General features: G+C 25.9%; 1 protein-coding gene across 1 annotated transcript; it reads left to right on the top strand.

The window, feature by feature from the left end:
- Window positions 1-2,755: 2,755 nt before the first annotated feature.
- LOC113553773 (forkhead box protein I1c-like) lies at window positions 2,756-25,345 on the top strand. Its single transcript, XM_026957285.1, has 9 exons — window positions 2,756-3,453; window positions 11,582-11,663; window positions 13,785-13,929; window positions 14,023-14,387; window positions 23,323-23,512; window positions 23,594-23,660; window positions 24,490-24,562; window positions 24,639-24,773; window positions 24,851-25,345. The coding sequence occupies exons 1-9, from the start codon at window positions 3,370-3,372 to the stop codon at window positions 24,973-24,975; spliced, it is 1,266 nt and encodes a 421-aa protein (XP_026813086.1). The 5' UTR covers window positions 2,756-3,369; the 3' UTR covers window positions 24,976-25,345.
- Window positions 25,346-26,395: the final 1,050 nt, after the last annotated feature.

Genomic DNA, 26,395 nt, shown 5'->3' with positions numbered 1-26,395 from the left:
GGGCTGGGAGACCGGGCGGTGCACATCCAGCGATCAATGAGGCAATCGGACAGCGAATTTCTTCTGCAGTCGCAGCTGTCAGGAGAACCACCCCTGGAAAAAATGGCGAGCCAAAAATATCGGCGAAAAAGGGCAAAATGCCCGATGCGTCGGTAGAGGTAACCGAGGCGTCGGGGAAACCCCGCACACCAGTGGTTAAAGTGAGGACGGAGGCTCAGCAAGCGCGGATTCGTAAGAATTGGCAAAAGCTGAAGGAGAAAAAAATATCCAGGGAGCAATGGCTAAAACAGCAAGACATGCTTGCCATGCGCAACCTGCGCCGACGTCTAATCCGGAGGCCGCCAGCTGACCCCCGTCTGAACCGGCACTTTTTGTATCCTCTATATCATCTACGTCACCAGCTTTGCCCCTCCCCCCCCAATCACGTGTATACCTTCAACTATTATAATAAGACGTTTATATTATAATATTTACTTTATTTAGATATATCAAAATTATAGAACAAATCTTTCATCTCTCGTGATATATATTGATAGGTATATAAACCCGATTGAAAAGTATAATAATTAAGTACATAGTAATTGCAGAGTATATTATGAGTAGCGTTTAGGCTGCAACAATATTGATATACCAGTCAGGCCGATAAAGATATATAATATATATATATATATATATATATATATTATAAAAGGACCAGCAGATTTCAAATGCTTTTTAAATCTTTATTATGTCAGTCGAACGGCAACTTCTTTTTTCTGTAAATTGTTAAGCAGTCAATATTACTTTTTTGAATAGACGCTATAGTGCTATACCATGGTTTTTTAATCTGTATATAAAACGAGAAAGAATGTTGAAATTTCTTTAAAAATCTATGGGTGTATAGGAACTAATAAATTAATCTAAATTACTCAGATAGAGTACCTTTGGTAATTCGACAACCAATTCGGATTTCTTACTAGAAGTAATATGATAAATGCTGTTCGTTGTAATAAGCTCTACTTTTAGTAGCCATCATGTAATAATATAACTTGTAACTTACATAACGAAGTAGCGCATATGCCGATACCATTTTGTTTCTATGTATTAATAATTATTAAGAAACGTTTATTGATTTCATCAATACTGTAAATTTCTACTATATTATTCTTTAGAAATTAATATCTATAAGAACAATTTACATTTTTTGATAATTAAAATATTTCTACTTTATTTAAATTTAAAATAATTAAAGGATATTGTAAATTTAAAAATAGTTGTACTTAAATTCAAACAAATTATTGAAATGGACTCACTCCCATATTTGCGTCTTAAAAATATAAATTACACGTACACTGTCAGATTTACTGGTCACATGAGTTTCCTTCCTAACCAAATTATCCTTATATATATATAGCTTATTCTATACCTATCCTATATATAATATATTATTTGTCTAGCTAAAAAAAAATTTACGTATTTTGATAGCTCTACATTTGAAGTTATTACTGATTTATATATACACACATATAGCGATTATTGTAGTTATCTTTTTTTTAGGTATGTAGCGGTAGACGATATAGAGCGCATTATTAGGTACATCAAAAATAGTGCGTCTTATTCCTGCAACAATAACTGATAATTGCTGAACAATGGACACACGTATACAGAATATACCTATTATTATATATAAATTATAATACGTTAATACCAACGTTTTAAAGATATGTCTTATAATTATACTATATACATGTATGTATCATATTATATAGATACCTAAATGTAAAAGAATTCATTCATAAAAGATTTCTATGCCACGGCCCGTAGATTCAATTATTTGTTCTCAATATTTTGATATAATTTATAAATAAGTATATAAATTAACTTATAGGCTAAACATTTGTATGTAGCTGAAGCCTTTTAACAGTTTTAACTTTTATCAAATAAAAATAAAGTATGGCTATATAATATATACGTATCATAAATATACATAAACTATAAGCATATTAGATCGACAATAATGATTTAGTGTACCTACACTGTATATTACACATATTATTATTACGTATTTTTTTCCAAAATAAACTCATTAAAATAATGTTAAATTTGTCTTTGATTTTGAATAGTTCAGGGATATTAATTGTACACAGGTAAACATCGGTTTAAAATCGTTGTCAACTTATCAACACTTTAATCAATACGGAACAGCTATTTAAGTTCTAAAAATAATTAAATTAATGTTATATTCATGATGGAAAATTTCATATTTCCGACTTATATAACAATTTATTATTAATATATGTATGTTTGGCTATATCCCATAAATGGAATAAATACCTATAATGTATATATCAATAATCTCGTGTACAACTGTAAAGTATAACGCATTATATTAATATACATCGTAATCATTGTTACAGCAAATGTGCAGCGAAGAAAACTCATAAACGGGTAAAAAAAAAAAATTATCAAAAAAAAATATGTCTACGCACGCATACGCGGCGAGCGAGACGCGCCGAGTATAGCGTATAGCCTAAATAATTTGTGCCGACTCAGATGCACGCGCACACGCACGCACGCTCCACGGTGGGTCGTCGTCGCGTACGCGGTCGTCCGCCGGGGCGTCGACGCCGCCGCCGCCAATGTCCAGTCCGGTGGGCGGTGACGTCAGCGCGGGGTCTCGCCCAATGAGTGGCAGCGCGACGCGCACAGCGCGTGTAGGCACAGTCGCTCGGCGAGAACGCGCACCCGTTCACTCACCCTGTCGAAGCCGTCGCGATAACGAGTCCACCCGCCGAAGTCCATCGGCACCGCGCAACGGGCCGCGACTATAATATTATAACAATATTTTGTATAATTGCGACTGCCCTCCCCCCCCCACTACGCCCGCCGTATAGGTTTCGGTCAGAATACTAAAACAATAATAATATATTAAATTATTATTTCCGTTCCGCGACCGAAGTGCCGCAGACCGTAGTTATTCCCGTCGCGTATTCGCGATACGTCCTACGCGTCCGTCTCGTCGCCAGTGGTGTTTGATAATTTCATCGATTTTCGAACGCCGCGGATTCGACGGCCCATATATCATCTCCCGTCACGGCGAAATGGATCTTCCGATGACAGCGGCACCAGTATCGTCGGCGGTCACGAACAACCCTACGCGCTGCAAATAATATGATCATTATTTATTACCCGCGTACCCGTACATTGTATATGCGTATTTTTTACATATATAATACGTCCACGCACTGAACGAGTGCACTTGGCCGGATTCCGTACGTTTTGCGTATACATAATACCTTTACATATCATTCAGCTTACCACCCCTCGTCGGTCATCGCGCTGCTTTCGGGCCCAATTCGAGAGATCTGCACAGTCTGAGGAGTATTTTATATGAGCTACTTTCCGGGCTCCGGCGATTTGGCCGGTACAACTGCAGCAGAGAACTACAACTTTGACTCTCTCTCCAAAGACCGAGTAAGTACTAATTCTAATACAGTCAAAAAGTTCAGTGTAGATCATTTTTATACGCATTTTTCATTAGTACGTCACTTACCTATTTACGTATATGAATAATGTACACTTCGGTGTTCGATATTAAATAAAATATTATAGCAAGTACACTTATATAATCTGTATGTTTATAAACGCCGAATGGTTGTTCTAGCAAGCTACTTGTAATTTAATTGTAAATGAAGTACGCGCGCGTGTACCTTTGTCTAGATACCTATTTGTTTGTATTATGCATTTTGTACATATGTATAGATAATATGTGCAGTAAATTATGATACTGAATTTCATTGTTTAAAAATTTTAGCTGTCTTGGAAAATGCTTGAAATTCTTGTTGATTTATTAAAATAATGATATTGTATAGGAAAATCTTTGTCTTCAAGAAATACATAGTGTATCATAGTTTTTATCAATTTACATATTATGTATAGTACTTGAGCATTTTATTTCACGATATTTTTTAGTTTAAAAAGTCGTAAAATGTAATAATTTTTTAGTCGTTAATTTTATTGGTAAATCGTGTATAATATATAGTACTATATAGTAGGTTGGTATATTTTATTAGATACAAAAAAATACATACAACTATACAATCACTGCATTTATACTTAAAAAATAATGTTATATTCGTCTTATAACTTAAAATGCGAGAATACAGTTTGTTACAATATAATAAATAAAGATAAACACAATAGTCTGTAGAATACGAAAAATATAAGTTTAAATGAAAAATTGAAGTTTATAACTATACCAATATTAAATTAATAATTGTTGTATATCTTGATAATAAATCACGAAATTACTATATTAATGTTTATTATTTTCCATAATAATATGTACAATAATATTTTATAGATAAAATAATTTATACAAGTTTAAAGACAGTTTTAGTACCTACTTACCTAGATGTATTTATTTTTATGTTTAAGTGTGCTCGTAAATTAGACCTACCCTTTTGGCTAGGTACCTATAAATTGTATATTTCGTTTTTTTTTTTTTTTTTAGATAAAAACAATTTGTAAATATTTATAATAATAAGAATTTGTGATAAGATATAATGTATATTTAATGGATAGGAAAAAATTTTTTGGAGGAGAAATTTCTAATCTCTCATTGAGAGCACTCTTTTAAGTTTTAGTATATTCCTTGTAAAATTAAAAAAATAATTACAGACTTCTTCAACATTTCTTTTAATTTTATATCATTAAGAATTATTTCAAACCATAATCATTTGAAAACAATAATGCAAAAAGGAAAATTAAAATCAATTAACTACCATAATATTATCTGCGATTACCTACATATTTCTTATTTTCATATCGATAATTTCACGTTTTTTGTATTCAATATCATAAAAATAGAATGAAGAACCGATAACGTAATGTATTTTTGTAACAATTAAATTGGTGGGTTGTTATTACAATTTTTCTAAAATTAAAACGTATATAAAGTTCAAATGGACCTATTTTAGAAATGGTTTTCGTTCAGTTTTCTATGAAAAAAATTAGTTGCGTGTTAGTATGACTTGTTAGAGTGTTAGACACACAATATAATATTCATATTACTGAAGTGACATCATCACATTGTGTCTATTACGAAACGTCCTATCCAAATATGTTAGCCAGGAGTATAAAAAATTTTTTTTCGATTTGTTCAATAGCGTACGGTCGACATTATTTTCTGAAAATTCGTGCTATAGTGCACGTGACATAGATATCATGATATAACATTATAACCATATGCACTCATTGTACAAAGTTTTTTTATGATGGTTAATCTATTATTAAACATTATTAACAGCGACCTAAAAGATTACCTCATTAATAATGCATAATTTATTATTGGAAAATTCTATTTTATTTTGTATAGATATTGTAATAATATATATTTTAATATGTATATGATTACATTTATAATAGAATACATTTAACAACGATTTATATTTATGTTATGTATAATCATACAGTTAATATAAATTATAACAATACAAATTTCTTTGCTTACATAGATATGCATTTAATTATATCATATTATATTCATATTTGAAATTGTATTTTACGAGTGTAAATCAATATTATACTTACCTATAGTTTCTACTTCTAAATTATTAGCTCTCTACTATACATATATTGAAATATATAACTATAAAAACAAATATGAAACTGGTTAAATTTTATAATTCTTAATATAATAGCTCGATTAAATTCTTGTTTGAATATACTATAAAATTAAATAATTAAAAACATTTTCTTAAAATATTGAATAAATAAATAATCAACAATTTAATAATTTCAAAAAATGATTTTGAGTATTGATTTATATTTTATTTTTTTTATTTTTATTTATTTATTTATTTTTTTTAATTATACTTTTGTCCAAAAATATTCAACTATAAATGTTAAATTTTACATTTATACAGCTGTTTATTTATTTTTCGAATTAAAAATATGATTTTTTTCAATAGTAAATAGGTATAGGTAATTATAACATCTTATTATTTTTGTGATGATAATTTCTCGTATAATACTAAACTTGACCGTCATGTGACCGGCACTGATTCAAATATCAGTATTTTAAAATTGAAAGTGAATATTTTTTTGTGGTTCAGAATAAACTTGAAGTGAAAAATAGAATATAAATTCTACAATTTTTTTTTTATGAGGACGCCATACCCGCATGTGTTGTTTCTATCTTACTAACGTACATCATAACAAATTTGCGTTCAGCCGAACACATTTTGTAATGTTAACTTTAATATTAGAGTGAATTTACCTATTATCAAATTTAAAGGTAAGAAAATTATCTAAAAAATGAAAAATCATTTTAAAGTGAGTTATAGCTATGTAAAATATTATAACTTTAAAATGTTCATAACTCACTTTAAAATAATAATATTAATAAAAGCATAAGTAATTTTCTAGATAATGTTATAACCTTAAAATTTGATTATTAGTAAATTTACTCTAACATTAAAGCTAACATCACAAAATGTGTTCTGCTGAACGCAAATTTGTTATGATGTACGTTAGTAAGATACAGAAAATACATGCGGGTATGGCATCCTCTTAAGGTAAGTTACGTATTTAATTTATGTTTATTGAAGAATTCATTAATTAATTGTTAACGGGAATCTATATTTTTAATTTCAATAAAAATATTTATTATAGATCGGCAAGTGGTCATTACAATTTTAATAAAATATAGACACGCTAAAATACTCCATTCTTCCTGCTTGATAAAAAAAAACTACTTATATTCATTCAATAATCGATATTTGTGTAAAAGTAATTTAATTTAGTTTATGAAATAAAATATATAGATTACCATCAAAAAGTTATTAAATTTTTTAATAAAACAAACATATGTTTAACTAAAGGTAAAACTATAGAAGTATAAATGTTTGAATTGTAAAAATTAAAATTTTTCTAAAAATAAAATATTTAAATATTGAGTGTTTACAGTTTTTAAATAGATGTGTATATTATCATCTATAATGTAATCTATTTTATTGTTTTTATAGTTTATAGTAAAGTATCTATAAGTAGTGGTTCAATATTTTTTTTTTTTATTTCTTATATTCAAAAAATGTCTAAGTATCTATATAAATGTGTGTGTATAAATTATTTATTAAGAAAATCAAGTTTAATAAGTATTCTATCTATATTATGTAGAGTATTCAATATTTCATAAAAAATAATTGTTTACAGATTGAATTAAAATTTAAAATTTAGTCTAATTATACAATAATTTAACAAAGTGGAAAATTTATATTGATTTAAGATATTTTGCTCTAATTATGTCAATATTTCTTTTTGAGTTTCATAAGACTATTAAAAGTTGATTATCATTTTGGAGTTTGAAGTAATATGAAATACTATAATATATAATAATGAATAAAACATTGTTTTAATGTGTATACATTTTGTTTTTATTTACATCATATACCAATTTATGTGTTAATGGATGATATTATGTTTATTAATAATTCAAAAAAATCACACAGTAGTACCTACACAGTAACCGGATCTAAAAAAATGATAATATTGGAGCTAAGTTTTTGTCATGTTGTTTATAAAATTTATATACAAATATTATTACTAACAGCAAATTGCAAACAATTCTAGTATACCTATTGTGTAACATTGTGAGAACAACCTTCACTAATTCTGTCTATTTATTTATCTATTTGAACTACTACATTTTTGAAATTATTTTCTTATAATAGATTATATGCATTTATTTTTAAGTAAAAATATTCGTTTATTAAATTACTGTAATCAACTATACTAGAGGTTTTCAATCGTTTTGGATCCACATCATAGTTATTATACAATATATATTATACATAGGTACTCTGATGATAAAATAACAAAAGATCCAATAACATACAAAAATCTTAAAGGAAAAAAATCAATCATAGCTATTAAGATACGATTTTTAATATTCATATTTTTCTAATTTAATTAAATTGTTTAGTATTTACATTGTTATAATTTAAACAACCCACCTATCTACTTATACAAAGAATAAATACTAAATAGTTTTTGTGTCCGATACTGATGAGTTTTTTGAAATAGGAAAAATGATTCAATATTTACGAGAGATTTTCGCAGATAAAACATTTGAATTATAAAGTTTGTACTTTGGTATTAGGTTAAGAATGGGGAGAAGTATGTAAAACTGCATTATTGTACAGTAGGTGTCGAGTGTACCTCATCAACGAGGAGTAATAAGTCACTGTAATGTTTGTTTTTACATTTAAATTCAACAATAAATCATTGCGTACGAAAAACGATTCTAAGCGAAAACAACCAGCTATCATCCTATATTACTAAATATATGATTAGTGATGGGTCAAACCCTGATTTTTTAAATCGAACCTAACTTAAACCGAACTTTAAATTATTTTTTTGAACTCACACCGAACCGAACCGAACCTAGAGGCTAAAATCATTTTAAGTCGAACTCAATACTTTGTATCATTATTATTATAAATGGTACATAAAGTGCCTGTTACAGTTAATAACTTTCTATCGCCAATAGTCTAATTATTTCTAAATAATGATTATCAATTTTTATTTTTTAAAAATAACTTTTGAAGAATTGTACAAATATTTGATCTTTGTACTATCGTGGCCAATAAGTCTGGTTCGACAAATATTTTCAAGTACGATTTTCGAACAGTAAAAGATGTTTGATAGTTTGGTTCGAATTTATTTCATGCTGAATTTATGAAATAGCCTAAGTCAAATATTGGTCTTGCGTATAATGTCCCGTCTTTCGTATTTTCCTGGTTATTTTGAAAATTACTGGAAATTTTTACTTTTGATCTCCCAAAGTACCAATTCTATCCAATTTACTACCTAGAAGAAACCATTTCAAAGTTAAAAATCAAATGTTTAGTTTAACCCTAAAAGATGAAGATAGATCATAAAAATGTGCATCATTGTAATACAAATATACTCATTGTTTCACTCAGAATCTACATTAACATTTTCTATGTATATGATAAATTTATTCAATTCAAATTAATTCTTTAAAATCACGAGAATTTTTAAATTATTTTTTAGTTTAAAATTTGTTTAACTTTCAATTTTAATACCATAGGCTTAAAAATTGCATACGTTTCTCATATTTTTTGCTATAGAAACTTCAATTCAAATAATTTTATCAATAACATATGATATCAACTTTTATTTGTCTTTGGGTGATGTTTAAATTTTGACAAAATTGGAAATAAAACGTAAAATAACAATTTCTATTTTTTCCTCAAATGATTTTAGGTATTTTGTTATTATTGAAAAAATATTGATTGTAACATTACATACTGTTATTGAAATTTTCATTTTCTACACTTATTAAAACTTTGAAAATAATTAGAATGATTTTAAGCTTTTTATAGATATTTGAAATAATTAATTTTTTTTTAAATTTTTGTTTTAAATAGGTAACAAAAAAAATGATTTTGTCAATAACACATTTTTTTAAATACAAGAAATTAAAACCTTGATTTTTATAAGAGCTATTTTTATAGTAATTTAACAATATCATAAGTATATCGTCAAAAGTTTTTATTTCAAGCATTTGAAGTTTGAAACAACGATAACTGTTAATTTAGACAATTATTTTAGTTTTTTAGTTGTAACTTTTAATTCAAAAAACATAATCAAAGAAATTTGCAATTTTTCGGCCTTTCGTATAGTATTATTTTATATACGCAATGACATTTTCAAAATGTCTAGACTAATTTTATGTTATTTATACCATTAACTTATTTTCATACTAATCTATGCGTTATAGGTACTTCGATTCATTGATGACCTGACTAATAATTAATTAAAAACAATAATACCTAATATAGATTTCATGTTAAAATGTAACTTGTATTCATTATAAGATAAAGTAAACTCATAAACATTGATTTTTAAGTATTAATAGAAAAATGTATTACTCAAAATAATATAAATTTATTGTAAAATGTCCTTATAGAAATAACTGATGCTGATTCATTCATTTGCTTCACTCATAACCATTTTTATTCGTATTTATACCTATCATATTTATTTATAGTTGACTTCAAATTTAACATGGCCTCTGTAAGTACTCAATAACGAGTTTAAGTAAAAACCTATTTATACAGCAGATTTGTGTTAACAGTATTTCCCGTTTTCCCAATGAATTTACAAATATTTACATTTTATTTTATACTACATGTACAGTGTACACAGCAGTATAGTTTATATATATATATTACGTACCTATATTACGTATATTATGAGCAATAATACCTATTAATTTTGTTTAATTTTCATTTATGAATATTTTTACGTGCGTATAATTATTAATTACACTACATAATATGTAATGTGTTAAATCTAACAAGATTTATAAGTATAACAATTAGTATTTTCTTTAAACATTCAAATATTTAATAATTTTTATAAATTTATATAGATTATGATTTAGAATAATATATTTAATTGCATATTTCTATTCGTTTACATGTTTTTTATTTGTTGTTTTATTTTTAAAAATCCTTCAATAATCAAGTCGATTTTAACATTGCAATGTTTATTGTTTATTAATATTAAACAATAAACATATAGATACTTATAATTAACACGTGAATGTAATTCCTACCCTTTTGGAATTAAAAGTGTCAACAATTTAATTTTTAGTAATTCATTCGAAATATTTTAAAGTACTTATTGTATTCTATGTAGGTATTTTAGTATTCATAAGCTATCAAGTGTTGGAAAATATTACTGTACAACAGTATAATGTGTAATATTTTATTATGACTAAAATAATTATACAAAATATTTCTAAATAACCTAACTAAAGATTAAATTACAAAAAAAAAACAAAAAAAACAAATTCATCATTTTATTAATAAACAAATAGGTGTATAAATTTACTAGTTACAGGAATAAAACAACTATGATTTATAAACATAGTAACTGCAAAGCAATTTACCCCTTTTTACTACATTTTTACAAATTATTTTTTTTTTTTAAATGGTTTCTTTTCACTTAACTAATATTATTTATTTCAAAGTGATATTTATGCTCGTACATTTGTACTGCAACAGTGCAGAGAGTACCGAGCTGTTCAACCAGGAAGCTATATGAGTTTATTATTCTCTTACGTAGTTATATAAACAATTTTGCGTGGCATGTGTAAATTAAAAAAAAAAAAAGTAAACAATTGTTTGCTTAATCAAACCTCTACCCATTAAAAAGTAATATTGTTTTGATTATGATTATATTATATTTATCACCTAACCCTTGAATAACATCATGTGACGATGTGAGTCAGTAAATAAATTAAGTAATAAACGATTAATTACAAATAAATACTTAGTAACATAATAAAATCCGTAAGTAATTCAGTTTTTATATACCTACTCCAATGTTAATTCGTGTGGTAGGTAATTTATAAAGTTTTTAATTAAGACAATGTAGATTATAAAAATTTATATCGCATAATTTTTAATTTCATAGAAAATAAATTATCTTGTTTCCACATTTAAAGTAATTTGTAAATTATAAAATCGTATTTTTAAATTTTAATATTATTAAAAACCTATTTCAGAGTAATATTAAAAACGAAACAACCTATCTTCAAGATGTTCAGGAAGATTGTTTTTACACCGAACAAAATACTTCGATGCGAGGTAAGATTCAAAATGTTATGTTTATTGATATTTAATTTTTACTTGGTGTATCCATAAACCTTATTAAGTATATAAAATCTATGGAGTATATGGGTGTACCTATAATAATAATTATTAAAACTAAAGCTGGGTTCACAGCTATGTCGTTTGTCATGTTGTATGACTTTTATCGTATTCTACATAATTATTGGCTGCTGTAATCGTAATATTCATTAAACTATGTTCTACTGAGAAATTTCCCAAAGTTTGGGTGAGTTTAAATTTTGGAACGACACTATAGACGAACTACTACCAAGCATTTGGTTATTGAAATATTATTTATAACATATTTGTTTAGTTTAACTGTGTACCTAGATACACATTATAAAATATATTATTATTATAAAGTTGTAATAGACAACTTATTAAAGTTATTAAATATTTCATTGCCGTAGCAATAGTGGATCATTATATCCGACTTTAACTATATTTAAATACTCTGAATTCTAATATAAAATTTCTTGTTCAGTTATTAATAATTTGAAATAAGTATATACATAATACATATAGTACCTACATTTATAAAGTACCTAAGTTAAATATATTAAAATACCTATTTATAATTTTTCTGAGGAAAATTATTTTAGAATCATATGTTTAAATTTCGCCTGACTAGGATTCTTTTCTAATTTTTTTTTTTTTTTTATTTACTTGAGTGACCCGTGTGAGTAGGTGTGGTTTTTTATGCATTTTTATTTTTTATATATAGTATTTTAAAATAATGGGTCACAGACTTATAGAAGAGAGGTGGCCCAGAAAAGGTAGTTTCGTCACGTTTCAATCATAACTCGGAAGGGGTGGAGGTATCGGCAGTAGGATCAAGAGGTGTTGGGAGAGGGGTGTACTTAACGAGGACCATTTTAATGATCTGTTAAACGCCACGGCTAGTTTATCGAATTGAGTAGACACGTCGCCAACCAGCAGACATAGGATTAATACTTATATATTTTAAATTCCTATATTGTTTATTGCAGATGTTTGTAATAAGCGAATTAAAATTTTAAAAATATATAAACAAAATTTAGATATACAATTACATATTTTGATTAATTTTATGAATTTACTTCAATAATATAGTTTGGAATTCTAATTAGTTTTATGAGAATAATTATACCTGAAAAATAATCTGTTGAAAGTATGTATTATTATTTATTAGATAGTTGATCCATATAAATATTATTGCTTTCAGAATTAATTTACTATTTTACTAATAATTTGTGTATTTTAAATACATTTATCTCCGTAAAATTTACCTGTGTACATCTCGATTTAATCAAAACATATTATTTTAGTTATTATAATGATTTTGTTATTAGAATAAATAACGGTATGAAATCATTAAACTTTTTTATTTTTTTCATTTTTTAAAAATCCATAACTTAATTATGAGACCTATGTAATAATATAATATTTAGTTTGAAAAAAGTATACTATTTAGAGTTTTTACGACATAAAAATCGAAAAAACCCTTTTAAAACCTGTTGCGTTTAATGTTAGTTTTAGCGTATGCTGCAGTTTGTTGTCTTGAGGTTTTAAGTTATAATATATATATATATATATATATATATATATATATATATATGTATGTAAGTAAACAATTTAGCCATTTTGTAATAAATAATATTTAACAGGATCTAAAATCGTTTTTAAACACGTTTTTATGAGAACGTTTTTTTTCTATATGTATAAGTCTATAATACGGCGTCTAAATAGTTTATATAGATTTATATACATATATATGTATATGTAAATAATTGTTAACGGGTATGTATAATATTATAAGTAGGTATATAAAAATGAATATTTCAACCTAAACATCTTGTAATATCACTTTATTTAAAGTTCGTAACAATTATTATTGGTGGAATCTACAATGTAGATACGATTGTATGTATTTTATTTAATATTATGTCATAATATTTACATTTAATATTTAAGAATTAAGTACATTATTAGTAATTAATAGTATTTTCAATACTATACTAACCTAACCATAGATATTATAGCTGATAAATAAACAAATATTTACTATAATTCGCTATGGAGTAAATATTAAATTGTATTTGATTTGTATTTACTCAGGAGATGATACAGATATAAATGCTAACAACACCAGTGAAGATAAACGACCTAACTATTTTCAAGACTCTCATCATATTTCTATGCACGAACCATCTACCACAGAGTTAGTGCCGTTAACTATTTATCCTACAGAAACGGACTTGCAGTATGTACAAAACTATTATATTCTTATAAGTTTTAATTATTAATGAATTACAAATATGTGAGATTTAGTATACATATATGTATTCATGTTTAGAAATAATGGTATTGTACATTCGGGTGACATTAGTAGCAATACGGTTACTTCTTTGGGGTCTCCTGAGGAACGATCCCCGACGTCTACTGACCAACAACAACCACAGCAGCCAGCTGCTACGACTTTGCCTTCAAAACCTCCGTATTCGTACGTAGCTCTAATTTCAATGGCCATTGAACAATCACCATATAAACGAGTTACGTTGTCTGAAATTTATAAGTACATCACGGCTAAGTTTCCGTACTTTGAGAAGAACAAAAAAGGTTGGCAAAATTCAATAAGACACAATTTGTCGTTAAACGAGTGCTTTCTCAAAATACCTAGGGATGGTGGCGGTGATAGAAAAGGCAACTACTGGACTTTAGGTACGAAGTAATTTATTATATCAATAGCTTAGTAAATGTATGAATTACGAAATAAAGATGATTTTTTTTTTTATTGTAATAATATAATTCAACTAAAGAAATTAAAAAATTTAATTAAATACATTTGATTTAGGTCAGTGACATACCTAGGATTGTTCAATGTGGGAGGGGGGGGGGTTAAACAAAGTAAATCAGAATTTGATATCTTAATAACTAGGCTCAATATAGGTCGTATAAAAGGCAATTGTAATATTTTCTTACCTATTACATACTTTATATAACACATTTATACATCTGGGCTCATATATCTGTAGATAGTATAGGAACTGTTTTATAATACAAATGTGAAAAAATAAATTTCATAAATTATAATTTTTATTTTATTTTATGATTTCAAAATACATTTATTTTTGCCTTTTGGTATTTTATTACTTGCTACGGTCATCTAATTGCATTATTCTGGATGCCTTTTTGGAAAATGATTTGATTATTTCATTTAGAAATTATTTTTTGTTAATATTAGCCAAAGCCAATTCATTAAGTCGTTCTTTCGACATAGTTGACCTAATATAAATTTTTAATCGTTTCAGTGTTGAAACGTACGTTTAGATTTAGCATGAGGTAATTGGCAATGTTGAAAATAATTGCAAAAATATTTGAATATTTGGTATAATATCTGTGCAATGGGGTAACGTATTAGTAGCCGAATCTGACTAAGTTCCTAGCTATTTATCTATTGACATCTCCAAATGCGCAACTCTGCTTTAAGAATAGAAGTATCGTTAATTGGAAAATCTTGAACACAGATAAAAGCGTCCTTAAAAATAGTTTCATTGCCATAAATACTAAAATTTGATAGAAGGAGTCCCTGCATTATATTATTTAACCGTTGAATAATTCGTACTCGCTATTATTGAATGATGAAACCGAGAAAAAGATGAAACACTGATATTTTGTTGTGTCTGAATCTATTGGATTTATATTTATTTTATATGGTTTGGCGGTTTGCCTTCTATATATCCAAGGCAAATATATTTTAACATTTGCTAAGTTTGTTACTTCCAAAATATTCTTAAATATGTGTTTGAAGGGTTCATCTGCTCGAAGCTTTTCTAGTGCATTGTGAATATGATGTTGGGTAATGGTTTCGAAAGATCTTGTTGTTAGCTCTATAAAGAAATACTTAGTTACAAAGTATAGGCGAAACAATAGTTACTGCAACTTTTAGTGTAGGTAACGAAAACACCACTTTCTGAAGCCTCCTTAACCCCCCCCCCTTGGTTACACCACTGATTTAGGTATTACAAAATATTTATATAGAAGTTTCGAAAATATCACGAAGACACTAACAAACATACAAAACATACAACAAGAAATATTTATTTTCAGCAATTTCAATTTTGTGTAGTAATCTTTATTAATAATAGGATGAATTATCAACTTTAAAGAGGTAAGCTCATTACGGCATTTTATTTTTTTTAGTGAGTTACGAGAGTTTTTATTTTGTTATATTTTACATACTCTAACAACTAACTTGCTTAAAAATAAAAATATTGTAAAAAAAAAATCATGAAAAAAACAAATGATATTCTAGATTATTGCACTAAGTTTAATTATTACTACACAGAATTGGAACTGGTTAAAACTAATTCAGCTGAAAACAATTTTTTTAACATTTTAGTTTAGAACCAATATATTAAAAAAAAATCCGGCTAGATCATGATAAATTAATTATTCTGCAGATAAATATATTAAGTACCTAGTATATGTTTAGTGATTTTAACACAAAAAATAATTAGAATTTAGAATGCATGTTTAATTTTAATACCTATTTAGGTAAGTACCTAACTAATCATTAAATTAGATACAAGTGCCTACTTATATATTATGCCAGTCTCGATTAAATTAAAAATACTATAGTTATAACGATCGAAAATACCTATCAATAATGTACATAACATAATTATAGAATTAATATGATTACAGTCCATAGACATAATATTACCGAGCAAATCTATTCATAGTGATTATATAAATAGTGGTAAATTTATAAGTTTTTGAAAGTCATTTACATGTTTTAGTGTGTTATTCGTATATTAAAAAAAACATAAGTTAATAACATGAATTATATTACCTATTTATAGATTTTCAATTAAAAAAGTACGGAAAGTAAATACATTTGAGTTTTGTACAAAATTACTTATTATTTATTATATAATACATTTATGAAAATATATTAAAAAACAAAATTCAAAAATACAAGCAATGCTAAGAGAATAGGCGTCCTATCTTAAATCATTCTATATGTTACGTACCTTTAATATGCATATTAATTTCATATGTTATTCATACCAAAACTTTTAAAAATTTAAATTGTACCTATACTGGTCGTATTCGTGTAAATATAATTACGCATATTTTAATAATTATAGAAAAAATTATTAATATATTATTAGTTATCACTTAACACAAATACAATAAAACAGAGAAAAAACCGAAAAAATTGTAAATATTTTAGCATCAAAATGCTTTATTTCATTCAAAAAAAGTTAAATTTATATTATATAATTAGAGACTACCTATAAAATGATTGTGTTATTTTTTTTCTCATCTATTTGCATATAATATTAGATACATCAGTATTGTTTTAAATAATATTTATAAATAGTAAATACTTAATTGTACATTATTTTTTTAAAACTTAAATTTTCAATCTTTCTCTCTATCTTTAATACCTACTCTTTACATTAGATCAAATTAATATAAACAAATATGCGCTAATATAATAAATATCCTTTAGATATCTTAATATTTTATATACAATTGTTATAAAATATTCAGCATTTATAATTTCGACAAAACTTATAATGTCCAAACTAGTTTTGATCAATAGCGATAAAGATTTTAAAATTGCATGATTTTGTTTTGTTTGTTATTACATTCAAACGACAGCTGATGGTCGTAACAATGTGTGAAAACTGCTGTGAAAGCAGTATTGAACATATGATAAAGATTTGTACGCGTGCGTTGTGCTTAGCTCACCAAAACATGAAATTCATTACGTTTCAAAAATATCATTATGTTTTATTTATTATTAGGCCTAGTATTATAATCCAGGAAAAAATTTGAACTGCCCGCTTCATAAGCACTTTTTATTTAAATTATAGCCCATTGTTGGTTATTTATTAATTATTATTATATGAAAATATACTACTATTAATATTTAATTAGGTATGTACTATATAAGTAGTACTTAAATATTTTGCTATGCATTGGATATTCGAATGCCACCTATATGGCTGGCACCTGGCACCTGTTGCCTGATTGAAATGCCTACTTAAATAATACGAAGATGATAGTTGTACATTGCATTAGATAATTAAATCACCGTCATTAGTCATTACTATAAAGTATAAACAGTATAAATATATTATTATTGATCAAATAAGTGGAGTAGGTATAAGTATAGATTATAAAAACTAACGTCAACTTAATTGACCGGATTTATAATTATATAATTATTAAATTAACACATTTTTGAAGCGTTCACATTATATTATTTTTATTGTTTCAGAATTTTATTTTCAGTTTACAAATTTGTTTATTTTTATTTAGAGTTTAATAATGCTTTTAGATACTATTTGACTTGGTTATTATTTATAATATGATATACTTGTATGTATACTGTAATATTGGTATCAAAGGTACTCTAAGAAATTAAAATAAATCACCTTTTTAAAATTATTATATAAAATATATTAGCCATATGCTATTATCAATTATTGGATTATAATGAATTTTGGATACACGGTATGCATAAAATTTTTAAATAATATATAATAATGATAAAAATATCATTCTTTGTCACCTTAAATTAACAATAATTAGAAATATTTTATGCCAATATGACTTAAATATTAAGTAACTTTAATATTATTTGATATTAAGTAATATAAAATATTAATATTGATGTTTGTAGTTTCATAGTTTTCTACTGTATTTTTTAGACGTTGGTCTATGTTTTTATATTTTCTTTTTTGTAGGGTTATTTTCACCCAGAATATTATTTTCGAGTTTTGCTTTTTGGAGACCCTGTTCCTGCTTCTATTAATTTGTTATACTGATTTAAGTACATACCCGTTTCATATTTCGTTGTTCTGTGACATCAACTTTTTATACTCGATACAATGCCATACTACTTTTTTTTCGTGCTCATCAATAATACTATATAAAAAAAATCTTTAATTACAGGCATATTTATGCCTTTTTGGCTTTTTATGAATGTATGTGGCATTACGTTCGCTGCTGTTCGCATACAGCTAGGTGTACACCTGTACTAAAACCGAAAAAAACGGATATTACACCATTTCTGTCATAATAATAATTTATATCTGATAAATCGTTGAGAGCTGATTAGATTCGTTTATTCGTGGCTTTTCCGACTGTTTTCTGTATATAAGGTAATCTTTATGTAAAATGGACTATCCGTTTATTACATTCTATAATATTCTATAATATTATAGATTATTTTTTTTAAATTATAATTATAATTTCTATATATTTGTATTTTATATTTATTTGTTACCGAACGTTTTTAGCAGATTATTTTGAACCGGATCAAATGTCGCGGATTCTAATGGTTGCCGGTTATTATAGGAGTAGCCAACTTTAATAGACTTGCGATTGACCTTCAAGTTTTCCTAGGTTGTCGTGATCGACCAAAAAAAAAAAAGGTCAATAAACAAAATATACCTATATTATATGTACCTGCGTGTTTCACTTTTTTTTATTCGATATCGGTGTATAATCTCGTTTATCATAGTTTTTATCGCCTTTTTCTAAATCTAATTTTTACATTCGTGGGATATACAAAGTTGCACTAATTTACAAAAAAATAAATATTTTAATAGTTTTCTGAAAACAATTTAAAAATTCAAAAAAATGTGAAAGAGTATCGCGATCGATTGGTTGGCCTCCCCTGATATACCAGACCAAATGATGGGTCACCAGATGACTTTCGTCATACTTAGGTCCTCTTGTTCTTTTACCCATAATTTAAACAATATATATTTATAGAATTTAAATTAAAATAAATATTTTTTCTTTTTATTTAATTGAATTAAAATAAATTCTAACTATATTATCAATGTTAAAATAAAAACAGTATTTTACAGTATTTAAGTATCCTAGGATATCCAAGAAAAACACAAAATTAATAAATAAATAAATGATAACAACGAAAAATGTGATAACAAACATATAGTTACTAACATCAATACTATAATTTCGGTGTTAACCTAGAGGTTGCCCAAACATGAATGTTTAAAAAGTTTGTGAGAAAGATATTAGTTTAAGTTGTAAGTTTATACTCTAGTTGACCCAACCTATAGGTTAGGGTAACCATCAGGTTAAAAAAATTAATTCTCACTTGGTAAGAACGGACCTGAGAGAATCATACTTTTTTTATAATCCATCTCCAATTACAAACTACCTATTTATCGTTTCAAATATTAAAGATTTAGGTATAATATTTGACCTAAAATAGATACCTAATTAGTTATTATATTTCTAATATAATTAATAAAGCGTTGCATTAAGGGTATTAAAGCTTTCTAAGACGTCACCGTAATAGTTTTACAAAACAAACTTCATTAAAATAGGCAAAAAAGCCATATTTCTCATTATAATTAGCCAATGTCTAGAATATATAATTCAACTCTTTGATTCCTGTATACAATTTACGTAACTAATATAGGTTATCACTATTTTCATTATTATATTATATTAATTTAAGTATTTTTATATCGTATATCGTATCTTTAATAATTAGTGAAGTTTATAAGATAATTATATTTGTTCCGTAATATTCTATGTTTATACATCAAGTAAGTTGTATTTATAAATTTATCTTCTGACCTAATTAGACAAAAATGTAATATAAGTTTAAAATTTTCTATTTGTTACTTGTTAGGTAGGTGTACATATATTATTTTATATGCAAATAAATATGATGTTATATTTATCCGTACATAGTAAATAATAATTGTAAAAGTGTAAGAGTGTAACTTCATAAAAGAATTATATTACAAATTATAAGATAGATAATTCATTCCAAAAGTTTTAACTTGCTTATGATTATAATTTGTATTGTTAAAATATTATGCGATTTGATGGGCATAGGTATATTCAAATTAGGTAAGTACGCTGTACACTAAAGAGCATTTAGAAAAGAAGCAAATATAGATAAACGCCTATGTTTAATTGTGTACATTTATTCCAAATCAAAATAAAATAAATGATTATTTTGACCTTTTGGTTATCATCAAAACAATTTTCCCCTTGAAATACTAAAATTAGTTTCGACTTTTTCTTATTTTATATAAATCTTAAATAAGTGTGTAATATCTAATGCATTCTTATTGCTAAATGTAGATTGTCGTAGGTAGTAGATAATATAAAATTAATTAAAATAAAAATAGCTAGATACCTCTACCTACTGTGGAAACTGGAAATCGAATGAATTAAATATAATTACAATAATATTATATATTTTGTAAGTACCTTAATGGAGAGCATATACATGGCACATGCTACATCAATAGACTAATAACCTACCTATCAGTCCCCAAGAAATAAAGTAGGTTATAAATACTAAAATAATAGTATAGTATGGTTCTATTATAACATTATCACAAATTAAAACGCATAAATAAATTGCTGTTATAAATCATAAATGGCAATTTCAGATTTCTTCAAAAACAAGTAAACAAAATCTTGAATTACATATTTACATTATTACTGTAGTATCTACTTTTATAAATGTTGCAGTGACTAATTCACTCACATCTATAACAGCCTGGCTATAGGTAGGTACTACGTAGATACTTTTAATTTCGGAAAAATACTAAAATATTATTGTGTATAAAATAGTACATAATATTATAGTTGCATTGTATATTTATTTGTACCTTTGCTATATTTTATGTATACACATGGTTCATAATGTTTATAATATATAGCTTTTATATTTCATTTGGATTACCTACCTATGTTATCGTTATGATGTTCTTTATTACTATATAGCTATATACATGTAGCTGGATATTTGAAATATAATAGGTACCTTTATAGTATTAATATTTTTCATGATTAAAAAATAAATATTTATCTTCAAAATGTTCTGGTAGGTATTGATCCAAAAAAATAAATAAATTATTGGTAGAAACTCATTTAAGAGGACGTCCCACCTGCATCCGGCCGCATGAGTTGTATCAGTCTTACACACGCACGACATAGTAAATTTTCGTTCAACGGTTTCAATATTGTGCTTTTAGTTTTAATATTAGAGTGAATTAACTTATTATCAAACTTTTAGGTAAGAACATTATCTGTGTTCTCTTATTGGCTTTTTACGATATTTTAATTTTTAAGTGAATTATGATCATTTTCAAATATTTAATAATTTCATACTCATAACTCACCTATCTAATAATATTCTTACTAAGTTTGTGACAACTCATTTATACACTACATAAAAAAATATAAGCAATAAAAACCCATTCTCATGTATAGCCTAATTAATATAAACATTTACATCGTAAATCGTGATTATATACAACTATGAATGTCACGGTCGCAAATATACAAAAAGAACAACGTTTTGTAATATTAAATTTCACGAATTAAGAAGATTAAAAATATAAATAATTATTTTATTATAATGAACGGTAATATTATGATCAAATTGTCGATCCATCTAAGGAATCTGTGGTTTGACTTGTTTGGCCATACTAAAGTATGATAAAAGAGAAAGTTCCTATAGGTATCAAGTCTGAAAAAATGTATGACTGTATGAGTTAGTTTTTAATAATCAACAATTGATTACGCTTTTTATTTTTAACGCGTTTAATTTCTCTGTTTTGAATTTTATTAAATATTGGAACTCACGGGTTAAACGCCCTGCATGTATGCTATAACATTTTGTATATTATAATATTAATATTTTTTATTGAATTCCTTAAAATGTACGTAAATTATTCAAAAAAGGGTAATTATTATTTGTAAAGTTATTTGTAGTTAAATCATTTGGCGAGGTTTCAGGATTCAAGCTCGTTTAAACTTTCTGACAATAAGACGTTTAAATTACTTCATAGTATTTAATGACCAATAAGAGTACAACACGATGTACACTTTTTTGTTCTTTTACTTTTTTATCTGAAAAAATCTCAACACGAATGCACCCTAGTTGAGCAATATTTCTTCTCAAGTACGAGATCATTTTTTTCAAAAATTAATTTTATCTTTTTGTTATCGTGTTGCGCTTTTTCTGTGTAAAAAAAATTTAAATAGTGCAATAGTGCTGTGCCAAAGCATATTTATTTTGTATTCGACTGTAAACGAGTTCTTTTTTGTCGTTCGTGTATACATTTAACTAACCTAACCCGGATAACCGCATCATCACATGTGTTTGTTGTGAATGTATTCTTAGAGATAGTGTGTATATTCAAATAAAAATAATCACATTATTATTACCAATATTATCTCGTATAGTATATATGGCTATTATTTTAACAGTAAATACCTTCTCTTATTTAGTAAATTTTTGTGTTTAAAATGTTTAGTTTAAAAACTTTCTTTTGGTTTATAGTACGCATAATGATATTATAAAATCAACAAGTCCCTGTGTTATTTTTTTTTGTAAATGACAGTAACTTATCTAAAGAATGTTTATAGTTCCAACCGAGGACATGAAAAGAAACAAAACAAGCAATTCAATCCCTTTATCTATGATTATTGTAACATATTAAAACACCCACGGGCTGTCTAATTTTGAACGATTTACGTAACACAATTTATAATCAACTGCATTATTTATTTATTTAATCTTTTATTATTATTATTATGCAACTATATTTTATTAACAATTATTATTTAGATCCAAAATATAATAACATGTTTGTAAATGGGAACTATAGAAGACGTCGAAGAATGAAAAGACCATATAGAACAACACCTTATAGTACACCTGGAACTTATTTTGGACCCGATTATAGTAGAGGCATTTTAGGATCACATCCTACAAGTTTTGGTTCAAATCCTAATATACCATCGAGATTTGACCACAAGTATGATATATTTATCAACAATTATACAATTATTATTGTAGGTATGCATTGCATATTCAATAACTGATATTATTATTTCAGTAACAGTTGGCCTCTATCACCCTATACAGCAGGTCCTCAAGCGCATCAATTGCATTTTCCATCTCAGGTAACTTTTAGTTATACTTTTACTTAGTTATATCTTATATATCTTAGACTTTAATAATGAAATTTTAATATTAATATATATATATATAAATACGATAACATCTATATAGTATATCTACGGAGGGACCTAATTTATGTAATTTATAGTAAGACACTCATTATTTCAGAAAATATGAACGTTTTTGAACTTACATAATTTTAAGTCATTATAAAATTACTTTTTTAAAAAAAATTATATTTTTTTATCGTTATAATTTTTTTATTTTTTGCTACTGAATGCAAATATTCATATATTTCAATTTCATATTACGAATAATATTCTTCGGAGTATTTCTATTTATAAAAATCAAATTTCATGCAGGTATTATTTTTTAAATTTTTGATGGGCGCAGCAGTGGACTAACATATAGCGGGAATGCAGGATACCTTCACTCCACTCATCAAACTTTTAAAACTTTGTATACTCATAAGTTATTTGTCCAAAGTTCAATTTATAGGTATAAAAGTACTCCAACAAATATTAAAAATATGTATTATTTCTTAACTACTTCAAATTATGTAAAAAAAAAAAGAGTTTTTAAGTAGGTAGTAGGGGTACCCAATGAGTGTCTCACATTTAATCGATCTGTCGGTAAGTGGTATTATTTCTTACATTTTTGTATTCGTTCAAATTTAAAATTACCAATTATTTGTTGTATCTAACCTATTTATTAATAATATAATATTTATGATCAATGATTATATTATACATTAATGTTGTATGGCTTATGAATATTTAAAACCAGCATTAGAGGTAAAGAGGTAATTTTTAAATCTGATCTTAAATTTAGTTGCAACCAGTGCAATCTGTCCAGATCTCATCAATGAATCATTCAAACTACAATCATTTACCAACAACTATGGGTAAGAAAAATTAAAATTGAATTATGTAGTATTATTCAACTATTTTTATTTTATGAATTGTATTATATTTTTTTAGCAAATTCAAATATGACATTCGGTGGAACATATCCACAATGTCAACGGCGTCCACAACAAGAGGTATTACCAGATACTACACTGCAGTATTCTTATTGGGCCACATCAACTTCTTCTCCGGATCACATGATATCTGGTATAAAATATTCAACATCAATATTTAAATACCATACCGATCATTTTTAAATATGAATTTAAAATCTGTTAATTTAGTAAAAGATGAACATTTGAATCTATTGGAAAAAACACAAGATACATTGAACCTTGACCATTTTGAGGTACAACCCCCAAATGTAGATTTTGAAGTTACAGATTCGCGACAAAAATGTTATTTATGAAAAATGATTTGTAATTATTCTTAAACACTCATTTATTTATGGTTCTATGATATAATTTTTATACATAATGCATTAATAATAAGTAACAACGAGATGTAACTAGGTATGAATAAAATGGCGTTTTTATCTGAATTCAAAGTTTATATAATTATTAATTTATGAAGTACTAATATTAAAGTAAGTCTTACTAAGGGGATTTTAAGAGGCAGGCCAAATTAAAAATATTTATTATTGTAAAGTAAGAACCAAAGTAAAATATAATTTAACTAAAAAAAAAAATTATTAATTTTATCAATTTTTAAGTATTATTATATAACAAGTTTATCACTTGTTTGTACTTAGATGTGTTATATTTAAATTATTATGTTTATAATTTAATGTTAAAGCAACAGAACATTTTAATTTCTTTTATTGTTACTAAATGGTTTAAATTGTATATATACCAAAAAAATGAATTAACCTTATTTAAATATTTTTAGTATTAAATGTCAGTATTATATTGTTAAGAAGGAGAATATATTTTTACGTCAATTTTAAAAATGTCATAAATAATAATAATTTAGGTATAATTAGACTTACTTAACATTTTAAAAGTACAAACAAAAATTAATAATTTATATTATGAACAAATAAAATTAAGTCTGCCTCTGATATATGAATATTATTTATATTAATTTTGTATTTTTGTATTATAAAATATTAGGTTTTTATAGCCATTATTATTTTTTTAAGTAAGTACCTACCTATCTTATTGTTAAATACAAATACCTACGTTAAGTGCCTTATATATAACAGTTTGTGATTTAAATATTTAAAATAAAAATGATTTATTATAGTTATTATATTATTAATTCAATAATTATTACCATTGTATTATTATTCAATGTAACTAGGTACATAGGATATTTTTTATCTATTATATGTATACTTGCAATTTGCTACTTAAAACGAAAAGTCTTAATTCGTCTTTACTTATTTTTAAGTATTAGGTAACAGCAAGTGGGTAAATTCTTAAGAAATTTTGTTTACTATTAGTAGGTATACTACTATTTACATTAGCAGCAGCAGTAAGCAGGCACGTATACAGGGGAGGGCTCGAAATAATTTCAACTAATGAGGAAAAAATTGTTTTATTATGTTGTGGCACAATTTGTACTGCTAAATTTTGTAACCCCCCCTCCCATGATTTTTTTTTTTGTATACGTGCCTGGCAGTAAGTATTTATTGATAGAGATTACAACAGAAGCTCAAAGTTTTAAACAAGCACAAGGGGACGTTATGAAGTCCAGATCCCCAAATCGTGCCAGCATATTATACCATAGTAGTTTTATTATTAAATATCTACATTGATTTCGAATTAAATTAGAAAAATTGGCCAATAATTTTATTTAATATCACTAATCACAATAATAAAATCTAA

The sequence above is a fragment of the Rhopalosiphum maidis genome, chromosome 2 (assembly GCF_003676215.2).
Source record: "Rhopalosiphum maidis isolate BTI-1 chromosome 2, ASM367621v3, whole genome shotgun sequence".
Classification (NCBI taxonomy): Eukaryota; Metazoa; Arthropoda; class Insecta; order Hemiptera; family Aphididae; genus Rhopalosiphum; species Rhopalosiphum maidis.
Note: the sequence above shows the minus strand (reverse complement) of the source record. Positions and strands in the feature narration are given on the sequence as shown.